General features: G+C 33.6%; 1 protein-coding gene across 1 annotated transcript; it reads left to right on the forward strand.

Moving 5' to 3' along the window:
- The first annotated feature begins 9,971 nt into the window (after positions 1-9,971).
- LOC113111402 (forkhead box protein L2-like) lies at positions 9,972-11,607 on the forward strand. The gene is made up of 2 exons (XM_026276069.1): positions 9,972-10,291; positions 10,372-11,607. The coding sequence occupies exon 2, from the start codon at positions 10,374-10,376 to the stop codon at positions 11,241-11,243; it is 870 nt and encodes a 289-aa protein (XP_026131854.1). The 5' UTR covers positions 9,972-10,291; positions 10,372-10,373; the 3' UTR covers positions 11,244-11,607.
- The last annotated feature ends 5,699 nt before the right edge of the window (positions 11,608-17,306 follow it).

Here is a 17,306-nt window from a genome sequence, read left to right on the forward strand (position 1 = left end):
GAAAGAAAATAAAACAGTGTTAATTTTTATTATTATTATTCTCAAAATTACCAAAAAGGTAAAACATTTGGTGACATTTATTAATTTTATTTTATTATTTTTTATTTTATTATTTTTAAATTTAATTTAATTTAATTTAAAATGCATTATGGTAAATAAAAATACTTAAAAAATAAACATTTACATTAAAAAAATAACAAAATGCATTTACAAAACTCTAAAATATAAGCCTTATTTTCTTCACATATAACTATATTATTGATGTGTGCAAACAGACAATAAAATACTCTTAATTTTATTCCACAAATTAAAAAGTAAAAAATCTGTACACACAAAAAAAGTTAATAGCATTTGATTGATTGTAAATGTGGGGAAAATACTTACATTTCATAAAAATTAAAGTCAAAATGCACTTTTTTTTTGCTTTAATTCTTTATACATAAATGTATAAATAATGTGTGCTTGCACAGCAAAGACAATAAAATGAGCTTAATTTTATATTTAGACATATTGAATTATCATCTCAACATATATTTCTATTTATTCATTAATTTAAAGAAACAATAATATAGTCATTATTTTTATCCAAATATTTTTATACGGTCTTGCATTCATTATCATCATAATAATGTATATCATAATAAAAATAATAATAATTTGATACTCTGATTTGGTATATTAGGAATTAAAAATCTTTCCAATTTTGTAAATATTCCCTTAGATAAATTAGATAAGCACCTGTTATCATTACTAGCTTTATTACTAACATGTGCGACAGTAATAACAGTACATTATGCATATTTACATGCAATCAAATCCCACATTAATTAAATTAATATTACTGTAACATTACTGTAACTTCAAATAAAATGTAACCAAAAATAACTAAGTAAGAATATGTGGAGTAAGTGGTGTTTTGGTGGAAGTGTTGTTTACATACGTTTTTAACTAATGATATAATATGAGTAACTGTCTTTCAGACAAACCACTGTGTGCTTCAGATCATCTCTTTACCATAATCTCATTTTATCAGTCAGTGAGACAAAACACGACAGCGTCTCGCTCGTCTTCACGCCTGACAGCAGAACCAGAAAGAGCTCGAAATGATGAATCGACTCGACTCTGCAGGACACGCTCCATTTCCTCTTCCTCCCTTTATATATATTGTTCTATCGAGATATACATCATATGTCACGGTATGAGATATTTAGCTATTTTCATTTTATTATTTTTATTAAAACTTAGAGCAAAAAAGGGAAATTCTAAACACAATAGAACAGAAAGGCTACAGTAATCCAATAAACTTACAATTTCAGGCTACAGTAGTGAAGCAATACTACACAGATTGAATATTCAGGTTTATAACGAAACACAGTCTTCACTGTATGAATCAAATATGAATGGGTTCTTTTAGACATTCAGTCAAGAGCAATGTGTGTCTTTCTCTTTGTCTTTTGTTGTTTGATTAACATTAAAGGGATAGTTCACCCAAAAATGTTTAATAAAAAGTTGGGTGAGTCGGTCTTAAAGTGACAGCAGCCTAATTTACCTGCTGCTGTCTGTCATTAAAGGGTTACAGTTCACCCAAAAATTTAAATTACCCCATTATTTACTCGCCCTCAGGGCATCCTAGACGCATATGACTTTCGTCTTTCAGACAAATACAATCAGAGTTATATCGTCCAAGCTTTATAATCCAGTGTTATTTTTCAATAGTCCAAAAGAAGTACAATAAAGCGCATCCATCCCTCTTAAAAGGTTTAAATATAGATATTTTTCTTATAAAAGCACATTGATTCGCTTCAGGAGGACTTTATTCATCCCTGGAGCTGTATGGGACACTTTTTATGATGGATAGATGTGCTTTATTGGACTTCTTTTGGACTTTTTTTAAATAACACCTATTCACTGCCATTATAAAGCTTGGAAGAGTCACAACATTTTTAATATAACGCTGATTGGATTAGCTTGAAATAAGAAAGACAAATACATCTAGGATGTCTTGAGGGTGAGTAAATCATGGGGTAATTTAAATTTTTTGGGTGAACTATCCCTTCAATGACAGACAGAAGCAGGTAAATTAGCTGCTGTCACTTTAAGACAGACTGCAGAGATCCACTATACTGAAACACATTCAGTTTTCACCCAACTTTTAATTTTTATCAACACATTTTTAACAAAGTTAACATGTGCTTATGTGAATAATTCACACAACAAACATTTTGACAAAACTTTGTGTGTATATGACCATTCAAGCCAAACAAGACTAGAAAGAGATCTGATCTGTAGAGATTTGGTTTCAGTTTAACATTTTGGTGTCTAATTGTTATCATTTGACAAATGCGACCATCGTGACACGTTTCACTCTTAATTCAGCATTTTACATCTTTTGTGCAGGGTTTTTAGCTGCTATTGAGTGAAATGTTTATGTTTTCTCAATTAGGGTTTGTGTTGATACTGAAGATTATGAAATCATTGCCATGTGAAGACAGTGATGCATGACCAGAATCAGCCATTTTTATAAACATGCATATATAATAATTCAGCATTTCACACCATTTTGTGCTGTTTTTATGTGTTTTTAAATCCAGTCTTTGTCTTATGTCAGGTGGAGTTAGTGATCTGTTTTGTAGTGATATTAAAAATTATGAAATCTGTAGAGTTTTGGTTTCAGTTTGCAGGATTGTTTTTGAGTGACCACCACTGCCCATTTAACCATTGTGACATATTTCACTCTTTATTCAGCATTGTGCACTATTTAGATTAGATTAGATTAGATTAGATTTAACTTTATTGTCACTGCACATTGTAGGTACAAGGCAACGATGCACTAAAAATGCTGAATTAAGAGTGAAACGTGTCACGATGGTCGAATGGACGCCAAAATGTTAAACTGAAACCAAATTTCAAGGTGTTTTTGAGTGCAGTGTTTGTCCTGAATCAATTGAAGTTATTCATTTGTTTTGTGCTGATTTTGAGGATTATGAGTTTGGGTTTCAGTCTAACATTTTGGTGTCACTGCTATCATCAAACTGGTGCATTTGACATAAGCGACCCTGGAGCACAAATGTCTTATGTCGCTGGGGTCAAAATTATGGATTTTTCTTTTATACCAAAAATCATTAGGATATTAAGTAAAGATCATGTTCAATCATGTTCCTTCTGTAAGTATTTCAAAACTTAATGCTTGATTAGTAATATGCATTGCTAAGAATTTCATTTGGACAACTTTAAAGGTGATTTTCCCAGTATTTCTTATTTTTCAGTATTTATTTTTTTTTTTTGCACCCTCAGATTCCAGATTTTCAAATAGTTGTAGCTCAGCCAATCCTAACAAACCATGCATCAAAGTAAAGCTCACTTATTCAGCTTCCAGATGATGCATAAATCTCAATTTTGAGAAATTGACCCTTTACGACCAGGGTCACATGTCTGAGCAGTGTTAATTCAGTTTTAAGTGTTGTGTTGTGCACTAACCTGTGCTGCCGTGTTGTGACAGAAGTGGTTACCTGTCATCTGTCACTCATTAGTGAAGGCAGGCTCTTAACCGTGCATTTGTTTGTTTGGTTTAACGCAGGCCGGGCCGTGTCGCACCCCGAGAGAGCGTGGAGCGGCCGGCGCTTCTGTCTCTTGTTAGAAACCAAGGTGTTTGTTTTCTTACCTCTCCTTTCCTCCTTTTCTTTCTCTTCCTCCGTCTCTCCAGGAGGGATGTGTGCTGCTGATGTGCGGTGGGTGGCGTTGGTCCAGGATCCCCAGATCTGTGGCCTTTCTGCAAATCAGAGCCTTGTTTGTGTTTCCTGTGATTGAGAACACATTGGCCGGACCGGGGCGGCTAGGGTCCATCTCTCCGGGGTCACCCCGGCCCCTTTCCTCTCCTCAGTAACCCTCCGCTGCCCTCCGAAGGGGGCGACCCGCGTGCCACAGAGCCCAAACCTGGCAAGCAAACACCCCCCGGGCTTGGGTTACAACACAATCTCTTCCTAAACCATTAGTGTGAGGGTCATTCCTCTGAAATTTGCAGGAACGTTTGGGGACGGTAAGAAACTTCTGCTCACCGAGGCTGCATTTATTTAACCAAAATTACAGTAAAATCTGTAAAATTGTGAAATATTTTTATTATTTCAAAAAAGTGTTTGCTATGTGAATATATTAAAAAAAATTATTTAATTCCTATGATGCTCCACTGTATTTTCAGCATCATTCCTCCAGTCTTCAGTGTCACATGATCTTCAGAAATCAGAATAATGTGATGATTTACTGCTCAAGAAACATTTCTGATTATTAGCAATGTTGAACACAGTCGTGCTGCTCAATATTTTTTGTGGAAACTGATGCATTTTATTTTCAGGATTCACAGATGAATAGAAAGTTCAAAAGAACAGCGTTTATTTGAAATAGAAATCTTTTGTAACATTATACACTTTACTGGTGAATAAACACATTAATTTATTTATTAAAAATACAAATGATCTGTCAGTTGCAACTGCTCATATTTCTCACACACCAGATGTTTTAAAACACATGCATTATGCATTATCACATGTTTAATTCAAGTGGCATAATACATAATCATCTCAGAAATGAAAACAGTTTTGCATTTTTGTGTAAATATACCTGTACATTTTTTAAAAAGGAAGTAATATAACATCCAGTTCAATAGCAGGTCAGCTCAAGTGCAATGCATTGTGGGATGAGCTCTGCACATTCTGGCAAATGCATCATCACACACTGAAAATGCTCTTAATGCAGAGATGTTCATGTTGTGTGTCATTCAGATCATTTCCATGCTTTTATATGAGTTTGTGTGCGTGTTTGAGTAGATTTGGTCAAACAGATGAAGCGATTCATGCGCTGTGTGTCTGAACTTCCTTCAGGAAGACCAGACTGGAATTCAACACAAACAGGACGCTGAAGTGAGAGACTCTAGCATCACAGTGATCCACGCACTCAGAGAAAGGCTACTGATAGCAACACTTTAGGTGCTAATATGAACACTTTAATGGGTGAATAAGGTAGAAAGTTGTGCCTTCTGAAAGGGCTGCATGTCAGAGAGACTCTCTTTTGTGCATTATGCATGAAAATCATGAATGAAATCATGTTACTGTCTTAAATGTTTCTTTAAAAGAGTAACAAGATTAAAGTATGGAAGACTGTTTCTGCCACAAATCAATCAATCAATCAATCAATCAAAAAAGGTAATAGTGACATTTTATCTCTGACTTTTTTCTTGCAATTCTGAGGGGTTAAAAAATCTGAATTGTGAGATAACATACACCGCAGTGACTGGATGCCTTCATATTAAAATAATAGTTAATAAAAAAAGGTAATTGCAACATTTTATCCCACAATTTGGATTTTTTTTTTTATTGCAACTCTGTGTCTATATCTGACAGTTTTGAGAAAGAAAGAAAAAATCAGAATTGCAAGAATTAAAGTTAGAACTTTTTTGTTCTGTTGAACAGAGATAAATGTCTTTTTTTTCATGCAGTGGAAGTCAATTCGGCATCGGTTTGGTTTCCAGAATACTTCAAAATAGCTTCCTTTTTTGTTTAACAGACAAAAGGAAGTCATACGAGTTTGGAAGATAAAATAATGTTGACCGGTGCATTACTACAGTAACACAACAACCTCCAGCGAAGCTGTCAGCACATCAGAACAACACTGCTGCTAATGACAGAGACGCTTTGTGTGTGTGTGTGTGTGTGTGTGTGTGTGTGTGTGTGTGTGTGTGTGTGTGTGTGTGTGTGTGTGTGTGTGTGTGTGTGTGTGTGTGTGTGTGTGTGGAGCTGCTCTTCAGCTGTTACACAAACCTTTGGGTGATGATGGGGATTTATTTATCAGTTTGCAAATGATCAGGTTCACATTATTATGTACAAAGTTATTTCTAATTAACATACAGCATACCGTTTATGATTTAAAATGAATATGATAAAGAGTGTTTGAGAATAAACAGTGAACACCATAAGTATTTATGAACTTAAAAAAAAACTTGTAAAACTATGCTAAAGTTTTGTCTGAGAATAATTTTAGTACAACCCTAAATATTTATGAAAATTAAATAAATAAATAAATAAATAACAAAGAAAATGTATGTATCTATGTAACTAAATAATACAATTTGTACATTTTATTATGAAATCTAAAAATATATATATATTTTACATATTAAATGAAATAATATGTTAATCATATATATATATCAAATAGTCGGCTATATAATTCAAATAGTATAATCATAATATAATAATATAAATAGTAAATATTATTAAATAATTTACCAAATTAAGCGAGTTAGTTTTTTTTATTTTTTATTAATGAATTAATTATTATTATTATTTAAAGAATGCAGTCAGGGTAAAGCACTATAAAAATAATTTTCACAGTTGTAAATAAAACAAATATTATGTGTTTAACAAGAAAATACTATTTCAGTCTTTCTTCAAAATTACACATTTAATTCAATGCTGTTTCTTTATGAAATTTACTAGCAATCTCGGATTGGAAAAAATAAAATAATATTACAATTTTTAGTAAAATAATCATATATATATATAAAAAAAAATCCAGTGTGTCATGTTGTCTTTTGTAGTGACTAACTGAGTGTCTCCAGGATCTGCTGTTTGTCTCAGTCTGTGATCAGGGCTCGTGTTCTCTGGGCTGATCTTCAACACCTTCACCTGCTGCTCGACAGAAACAAAAGAGCAGAGGTGAGCCAGAAATAGCGCGCGAGAGCGCTTCCTCTTGACCGATCAAAGGCGCGTTTGTGCAGCTTCAACGCCCCGCGGCTGCAGCGCTGATAAGCATCGCGTCGCGTCTCACGCACACACTGCAGTCTGCTGCAACACAACTATACTTCTTTTTATTGTCTCGTTTAGTTTTCCTCCAGGCTATGCGACGTAGATTGTATCCGTGCAAAGGTAAATAGATTCGACACGATTCTTCAGCAGATGCGCGTGATGAAGGCTACGTCGAAACGCCTCTTTGCTTTTTTAAAGGTGACTTTTAAAGTAAATTACTGCAAGTCTTATCATTATTTTTTTTTTAGTGAAAGTGACTAATTAAATAAGTGAAAAGTTATGTTGGCAGGAAATATATATATATAATTAAAAATAAAAAAATAAATAGAATACATTAAATAACTTTTTTCAGTTCTTAAGAATTTTTTGTTATTATATATATTTTTTTACGATTTTAAGTGTTGTTTTTTTATTTATTTGTGATTATTTTATTTATTTTATCTAATGCCATTGTGTTGTGTTGAATTAATTTATATATACAAAGAGAGAAATAAAGAAAAAAAGACAAAAACGAACTTTTCTGCCCACATATTAATTGTATTTATTTAATTTATTAATAAAAATGTGCATATAGCCTAATGCATTTGACAACACAAAGAGGAGAAAAACGAAAACATTTAATAAAACACAAATTTGTGCATTTAAGCAGATGCTTTTATCAAAATCAATTTAGATAATATTTTTTCTTTCCTATAACAACATATTAAAATTTAATTTCAGTTATTAATTTATTAAAGTCACATTTTGATGGGTTTTGCTGACAGATATCAGTAACTCAACGCAGTGTCTTTAACCTGCTTTACCGTGAAATCAATCCTTTATTTGATTTAATTATTGAATTATGATTCATTCATATGACCATGCATTGGAATCACGGTAGAGATTGCACAGATGCTTTAGTTGGCTGTAATGCATTATAATAATTTGACAGGGGGTTGTTAGGGGAACGGCTGAGAGCTTCCCATTCGCTTCCTGCGGCTGATAAGAAAGGAAAACACGCTCGCGCTCTTAAAGCAGAAACGCTGAGCACCTTCAGGAAGAGCTGAGTGCTCTGTGGGCTTTGTAATTTAAGGCAGAGGTCAATCCCGGGCTTTACAAAGTGAGGAAGCCCTCCACCCCACATTAACTCAGCAGAGAGAAACACTGAAGAAAGCAGACAGAGTTTGGCTCATATGACACACATGACATTATTTCAGCATGAAACGTGTGTTTCTGCACAAACTAGCTTTTCAAATGATCCTTTTTCTAATTTTTATGTGCTATGAAGTCATTTCTGATTAGCAAACAGCAAAGTTTATCAATTGAAATGAATAAGAATAATAAATCTACACCCTATTATGTGGAGAAAAAAATTAATAAAAAAAATATATAATTTTTTACCTTTGTAAAATTTTTCACTAAATATAAAAAAATTTATTTAATATATTTAATTAAATAATAACATATTTTGTATTTTATTTTATTTTTTAATTCAATATTAAAATTAAATAACTCTAAAAATAAATATTACAAAATAATATCATATAATATATTTTTTATAATATATATAATTTATTAAATTTATAATATATAATACAAAGTTTTTATTTGTTGAAATATTATTATTTTTCTGTAACCAGGTTAATGGTCATGAATACGTCAGTGATACGTGTGTTTCTTTAAAAATGATAAGAGTTCTAGATGTTTCACTGTCATTCATATCTAGATTTTAGATTCTGGTCTCTGAAGAACTAAATAAATCATTAAAGAACTTATAGAAAATGTAAAGTAAATTTTTGTTCTATTAAGAACTTGTTTAAGGGACTATTTTCTGTAAAGCTGAGCGACTCAGGTCTTCTGAAGATGGTTTCATTAATTGTTGTAAGGTTGTGATGTGGATCAGGTCTGTGGAGTCCCACTGACCCCGAGCTTCAGTCCATCTGCATTCTTGCACTCTGAACCATAAACATCCTCCTTTCAAAGAGCTTGGCAGGAAGTGTGCAGAGTTTTCCCTTAAATGTGCTATAGTCTATTGAAAATATGAGCCTGCTGGATTACTTCAGCATCTGACAGAATATAAATGCTTCTATATAAAATGCTGAATGTTCCTGTGAGGGGAAACTGTGTTTGAAATGGTCTGTTACTCACATACCCTATTGGTTTGCATTGCAGTTTCACAAAATAAGAAGTATATATTAATCAGTCAAATTTTGTGCCTGAAAAAGCATTGTTAATATATGCTTTAAAATTAATTGCATGCTGTATGTAACCAAGAAAGTCTATTCATTTGTTTTTAAATGTTTTATTGTGTGTTTATGAGAATCAATTAAGTGATTAAGGCTGTCAAGCTGTAAGTGAAAGTGCGTGCGTGCGTGCGCGCGCTTGAGCGCGACAGATCGACTGCGCGGTTTCCAGACATCATTATACAAACGCGCGCGCGCTCTGTTCAGTTTCAGAGCGTGAAGGAGCCGATAGATGCTGATGACATACAGAACACACAGCTGCTACACCTGAGAGAGAGAAGCACACTGCGGCCTGAATAAACTGTTGTGTGACCTGACTATTGACTTGGAGATCAGTGTCTGCACCTATTATTACAAAATAAACACTTTGTTATATGAATGCATGAAATAGTCATTTGCACAACAAAGCTCATTTTTTTCCTAGACCTCATTAAATTAATATTTAATTAAAAAAAATTATATGGCCTTCAATATTTATTTATATTGAGGTTTATTTTTATATATATATATATATATATATATTTCTGTGTTTTATTTATATTTTTTATTGAGGAATTAAATTAAATGGGATTGGTGATGCATTTTGAAATGAAGGAGGGTTAAATTATAAGGCTGTATTAATGCATAAAATAGCATTGGATTTATAAAATGAATTGCCTTTCATATGGAGTTAAATCGCTCTCTTATATATAATGATTACAATTGTAAAAAAAAAGTTCAAATGTGGTGCCAATTAATAAAGTTTAATCAAATGTAAAAAATACATCTATCAAGAAAAACAAAAATACACAATGTTGATCTTTGGTTATATTCATTGATCAAGAATAAAAAAATAAAAATAAAATAAAAAATAAAAAAACAAGGAAAATGAAATATACTAATCTTTTTAAGAATCGCAACAAATAAATAAATAGGCCTATAGATAACGAAGAGTCTGTTCAGTGAACGTGCAATATCTCGAGTGCGTTATTTAGGTGGAATCGCGTCGTGAAGCGCTGAGAGAGACGTGACGAAAGCGGAATACGGTGATGATGATGAGAACATCAGCGCGAGTCTGACGACAGCAGAGTTTCGCCTTTCACGCGAGGGGGAAAAAAAGTTGCAGGATCTTCCAGAAGAGCCTTGGAGCTTAAACGACATCGAGATCTCGAGTCCATCACAGCGAACGCCGGGCGTTACCGGAGCAGGAGCTTTTATTTCAGTCAAAAGTCTCGTCATTTATGGATCCGCGGTGACCCGATGCGCGAAGCAGACCTCCAGAGCTAAACTCAGGTACCGGACAGACCCTCCTCACCCCACAGCCCTGCTCACCGCTGTTTGTTTTGATGTTTGGTTTGCTTGTGTTTTTCAAGTGATGGCATCTTACCATAGCTTAGATGATGACGCAATGGCTTTGATGGTGCACGACACGAACGCGGTGAAGAAAGAAGAGTTCGCGAAGGAAGAGCCGCTCCAGGAGCCGAGCTCGGAGAAGGTGGATCCGTCTCAGAAGCCGCCTTATTCGTACGTGGCTCTGATCGCCATGGCCATCCGGGAGAGCTCGGAAAAGAGACTGACCCTCTCCGGTATCTACCAGTACATCATCACCAAGTTCCCCTTCTACGAGAAGAACAAGAAGGGCTGGCAGAACAGCATCCGACACAACCTGAGTCTCAACGAGTGCTTCATTAAAGTTCCGCGTGAAGGCGGAGGGGAGCGCAAGGGGAACTACTGGACTCTGGATCCGGCCTGCGAGGACATGTTCGAGAAGGGCAACTACCGGCGCCGGAGGCGCATGAAGAGGCCGTTCAGACCGCCAGCGGCTCACTTCCAGCCGGGAAAGGCTCTCTTCGGCGGGGAGGGATACGGCAGCTACCTCCCCGCGCCCAAATACCTCCAGTCCGGCTTCATGAACAACAGCTGGCCGCTCGCGCAACCACCGCCGCCGATGAGCTACGCGTCCTGCCAGATGGCCAACGGCAACATGAGTGCCATGAAAGGACTGTCCGGTCCGTCGTACAACCCCTACAGTCGAATGCAAGCCATGGGCCTGCCGAACATGATGAACTCGTACAGCGGGATGGGGCACCACCAGCACCCGGCGCCGCAGCAGCAGCCCTCCCCGGTTCCGTCCAACTCTGCGGCCGCTCTACAGTTCACCTGCTCCCGGCAGCCGCCCGAGCTCTACTCGTACTGGGACCACGAGGCCAAAAACTCGTCGTTACACTCGCGGATTGACATTTGAACCGAGGGGATGTGTGATGGGCGCAGGGGCTGTTTTACGCGTCCAGTAAGGTAAACAGGGTAACTTTTGTTGCTGAAGAACAAACACAGATCTGAACTGAATCTTAATGTTCCGGACTGCATGGATACATTTTTTTATTATTATTCTAAATCAGTAGTTTGTTTTGTTTTTTTGTTTTTGTTGTTGTTGATCGCTTCAGGATAAACACGTTTGACAAAAATGCCTTCGAAGATTCAAATGAGGACAGTTCAGAAAGAAAAGCATTTGCAAGATTGTTGGGGACCATTGTGTGTTTTACATTTTGGATTGTCAAAGCAGCACTTATTATTTTCTATTTGCTTTCAATAAATTGTTTTGATTAAAATGTCTTCGACACTCGATACGAGCTCTGAAAAATTATGGCTCAAAAGATCCTTTGCAGTGGATTATTTTTTAGATCATTAAAATGATTAAAATGTAAAACCAGACATGTTTTTTTACTGCAAAGAAAGAATGAAAAAAAAAACATCGGAACCTTTATTTTTAAGAGTGTATTCATGCAATACATTCTTTCGTAACTTTTTGAGATTTTCAGTTTGTTAGTTATTATCTTTTCAGAAAAAGAAGGTTCAGTCTTTGCTGTTATTCTCAAATATACACTTTTTAAAATAAAGTGATGGCATCAAAACGCGCATATTATTCTAACAAAAAATGATTAGGCTACTAAAAAAAACAATAAAAAAAAACACTGGATTAGAATAAATGATATTCCTGCTTCTGGCGGAAGGTTTTATTATTATGATAATGAATCAGTGTAAATCTAATGAAGGCCTGCTAGCTGATGACAATCTTTAATTCTATTTCATTTCGTTCCGTAAATAAACTCCATTCAAATAGTGCATCAGTTTTTAATGGGTTCTGTCACGTTCTCAGGAAAACAAAATAGAAGAAAATCTGAAAACTGTGTTTCTGAAGAATTAATCACTACGTTTTATTCTTTCTGTTTTTCGTCCCTGACACTAAAAACATTTCTCGTCAACCTCAGTAGCCCATGGTATTTTCATATTTTGTAGACAGTTACATCTTTATTATCTCAACTAAAAAAGAAAACGAGGGAATTTTTCTTCTTTTTTTTCAATATGGCCCTGCATTTAATTTCAGTCTATAAGCTGCATCTGGGTTTTCATAAAAATATTATATCTCAGAAATACAGCTCATGCAAATCGAATGTAAAATTAAATCTTGAAAAAAGTGTCCAAATGCTCTTTTTAGACTACAGCAAAATTGAGAATAAACTGACTACGTTAAAAGAATCATAGAGGAATAAAATGGATTAAATTACAGTTACATTGATTGCAATCCTTGAATAACAGAAACAGCCGGCAGTCTGAGGGAAATGCCATTATTATATTTTTTTATATTTTATTTTTTTGCATGCAAATTTTGGCAGTGAGTGTCTTTCATTCCTTCACACTGTGATCAAGGCCTGATTTTAATGATAGTTCATGAGAAACCAGGCCTGAATCGCGCTCATTCCAAGAGAAAACAGCAGCTAAAAACCCTGTCGCGAGACTCAAATCACACACAAAAATGCTTTCTTCTTATTCTTTGTTTGCCTTTGTTACATAAACTAATCATGCACATTTGTATATCCTCAGATTTATTCCCTTATTGTTATATGACAGTCAGACGATACGTTTTTTGTGATCAAAATAATAATAATAATAATACATTTTTTTAAAGCTTTTATATTCAGGCCTGATTCTTTTTATATTTGCGAATGAACAGAAAGCAAGAACACATTGATGCATTCTATAACAATCACCCAAATAAAATGCCTAAACGATAAACAGCTGATGTTAAAAACGTCATAAACCTTCTTGCATTGATTTTTAATTTCAGACCGTCCTTAAAAAAAGCTTGCATTAAAAAATAATGTTGTCTTGCAATTTGTTTTTAAACATGAAGCATTATTCATGTATGTTTTAGTCTACCATAAATCGCTCTTCTGCATATTAAAAAGCGGTGCACTGCAGCTGATGTTTGTTTTTCACACGGATTCTGTTGAATTAAAATAAAAGAGTTGATCAGTATTTATCTCTCTGTACATTTCCGCTGAGAGAAGCTTTACTTTCAGAATCCGGCAATTGTGCAAAAACCCTGAAGGCGAAAACAAGAACGGTTTTGGTGAAATCATTTATACAAAAGATGAAAATGGCACGTTCCTTCCTGAGTGTCACGTGACTGAACATGAACACGTGATGTAAATAACTCCACCTGCCAGGGCTAATTAAAAAGAGTAGGATAATATATTTATCCAAATATCTTTGTCTGTTTTTGTTTGTTAGCTATAACTTTTATACGTGTGATTTTGAAATGAAAAAGACCAGATAATCACACAGATCTTCAGTTAGTTTGATGTTCCTCCACAGCTTTTTCAGAAACATCTCTTCAGGTCAAAGTTAGATTTAATGTAAGGTGTTTTTATGATTTCTGCAGTTGAAGACAAACACAAACATCTGGGGTCTGACCACTAGGTGGCGCTATAAGCACAGCACGAGATGGACAGATTTATAGAAAAAAAACATTTATTGCAATGCTCTATTTACATTGGTTAAAGCCTTGAAAATAGTTTTGTAGACAAATATAAATTGTATCTAATCTTTTATAAAACTAAAATGTAATGCAAAATAAAAATACAATCTAATAGCACATTTTGCTATACGTCAACTTTACAAAGTATTTAATGTGAATTAGTTATACACAAAATTATCAGTTTTCCTTTTCAGCCTATATATGCTGTGGTAATAATTTTGCATATTTTGGGGCTGATGCTGTTCATGTAATATTACTGTAATGATTTCAGTGCTTGATTTTAAGGACTTTTTTTTGTTTAAGTTCAAATGCTAAGGTAAATGAAAACAAATCTGTTTTTTATGCATTTGTGTGTTTTTATGCATACAAATATATAGGTTATTAAATAATATTAAATAAACGTAATTTACATTTATAAACATGTGTGTGTGAGAGAGTGTGTGTGTGTGTGTGTGTGTGAGAGAGAGAGAGAGAGAGAGAGAGAGAGAGTGTGTGTGTATGTGTGTGTTTGTGTGTGTTTGTGTGTGTGTGTGTGTGAGTGGGAGAGATAGAGTGTGTGAGTGTGTGTGTGTCAGTGTGTGTTGAGTGTGTGTGTATGTGTGTGTGTGTGTGTGTGTGTGTGTGTGTGTGTGTGTGTGTGTGTCAGTGTGTGTGTGTGTGTGTGTGCGTGTGTGTGTGTGTGTGGGAGTGTGTATGTGTCTGTATGTTAAGAATTAAAATCATTCTTATTCTGTAAAAAAAAAAGAAAACAACGATTATTGGGCTTTTACTTCCAAAGTTGAACTTTAATTAAATGTGTTACTTGCCATTTATTTGTAATTATTTGTGAAATTTCTACAGTGTTACAACTGACAATCCAGTAATAAAAGACGAAATGCATGCTGTGCAAATAAAACGCATTACAAAACATTTATCCACATCAGATAAACCATCAACATCATTAACTATTAATGTGGAAAATTATGCATCTCTGTGTATCCAGTGAATTGTTCCAGTATTTCAGCCATTAGACAAACATATATTTATCCTTAAAATTAGACACAAAATATCTAAGCAAAGCATCTGATTGAACAAATGCTGCAGATTTTCTCAAAACTTCTTTCACTTTTCTGAGCCACTTAATGAATGTCTCTCTGTCTCTCATTAGGATACTAAACGCTCCTAATGACCCCAAAGTGCTAAATCATTACAGTGACAGTCAGTCAGAGTCACCAAAGCAGAAAATGTGATGAATGCATGAAACGATTGTTCTGAAAGCTGAGAGCTTTGTGCTTTTGGCATAATGTGTCAATGAGCTTCAAGATTTTAGGTTCAAATGTGTTTGAAAGTAGAAGGAAAGGTGTTTATTGCATCATTTAAATCATGTCTTCACTTGTTTGTTTTAAATGGCCTTTGTAGTGTGAAAATGCACATTTTACCACAAATATTGCATCTTTCGAAAATAACATGAGCTCATAAAAGCCTATTAAGCAATAAGCAAATTGCTATTTAAAACCTATAAAATACATTTAAAAAGATATAAAAGTTTTTTTTGTTTGTTTTTTTATTCTAAGCATGTAAATAATAATCCTGCTTTTTAATGCAAGTGGATTTTTTTTAATGCTTTTGTGTTTTTGTGCATAAAACTTTTTCAAGAAGCCTTTTGAATAATATGAGCTCAAAATAATTAGAAAAATGCTGTTTAAAATATAAAAAGCATATTATTTCAATTTTCCAAAAGCAAGCTATACACAAAATGATCAGTTTTCCTATTCAGCATGCTGTGGTAATATTTTTGGGCTGATGCTGATCATGCAATATTAATGGTTTCCATGCTTGATTTTAAGGATATTTGTAGGTGATAATTGATAAATGATAATTCTGCTGTTTTTATGCATTTAGGTGTTTTTGTGCCTAGAAAAATGTGTACTCTTTCAAATAATACAAGCTCATTGAAACTCAGTAAATACAATAATTAGAAAATTGCTCTTTAAAACATAAAAAGCACATTATTTCAACTTTCCAACTTTTGTCTGTACACAAAATTATCACACAATCCTCTTCAGCTTCTATATACAATGTGAATAATTTTGCATAATATTGGATTGAATTTGTTCATGCAGTGCTTGATTTTAAGGACATTCTTGGTGAATGTATTTCTGCGAGATATTCACGCGCTGTAAAAGTGAACACCTTTCTTAAAGTTGAAGTCAGGTGACTTTCATTGTTTTTTGCACTTCCGTTTGAGGCCACTGGAGGCGCAGTTTTTAAAATGGCAAAGGTTTCAATACTTTTTAAAAAAAAAATTCAGATGCTTAAAGCGACTACAGATTTAAATAAACAACTAATACAATTAAAAAGAATATATAAAAAAATATTTTTTAAATAAACTTAAAAATGTAAAATAAAAAAAAATTAAAATCAAGATTCAATTAAATATTTAAATTTGCTTAAAAATGTAAATATGGCAATAATAGAAACATAAAAAATTTAGATTTTTTAAAGATTTTTTTTAAATATATTTATAACATTAAAATATTTTAATTTCTAATGTTCTTCTGGCATCACAGTCTTTTAAGCCAGTGTTTTTACATGACTCTTTTAGTCAAGAATCTAGGATTTACTCACTTTAAAATATTTTTGAGCTTTGCATAACTAGAAAAAAAAATCACTGTATGGAAAAAAAATTTTTTTTAGTTGTCTTATCTCCTTTTAAAGCTTGCTTTGTTCTATTTTTATCATTTAAAATAAGATAATATGAATAAAAATAAGAAAAATTTAAATTTAAATTTAAAACATTGCTTTAATGAGATGTTTTTACTTTATTTGATTTAAAAAAAAAACTTTTGTGGCATATTGTTGCATATTTAAATCATAAGAATCAATAATGAGAATCAGTATTTTGAATAATAATAATAATAATAATAATAATCTCTGAAGTAAAACATTTGTATGCATGAAAATAATGAAAACTTGGGGTTAATATATACGATAATTGATTTTTCATCAATAATAATTGATGAATTGTATAATTGAATTTGTTACATTTAGCAAGAACCACTTTTGTTGGTGCATTTATTAGATTTTTCTTTTTTTCTAATAACATTTAACTAAAATCCTTTACCTAATTTGTTATGTCTAGTCAAAAATGACCAGCCTTTTAAAAACTGCATTTAAATGTCTCATCATACTATCACTAAATATTGGATTCAATCTATTTGTCTACTTGACTTAGCACTTTTTTTTTTTATTTTGCTTCGTAACTGATGGATTGTAGGCCTCACTGATCTGAGCTCATGCACATCAGATCTTGAGTTTATATGAGGATCATTTTTACAGTGTTTACTCTGAGGATTGTGAACAGAATGAAGGCTCACAGCATCTGTACCCTTGTGGACCCATGTTCGTCGATGATGTGCTAGAAGGTGAGCCCTCCTTCGGCACACACGGCTGTAAAAGCTTCCCAGTTATCTGGAAAAATCACATTAATTGCATTTGTCCTTAAAAAAA

Source organism: Carassius auratus, chromosome 2 (genome assembly GCF_003368295.1).
Source record: "Carassius auratus strain Wakin chromosome 2, ASM336829v1, whole genome shotgun sequence".
Lineage (NCBI taxonomy): Eukaryota > Metazoa > Chordata > Actinopteri > Cypriniformes > Cyprinidae > Carassius > Carassius auratus.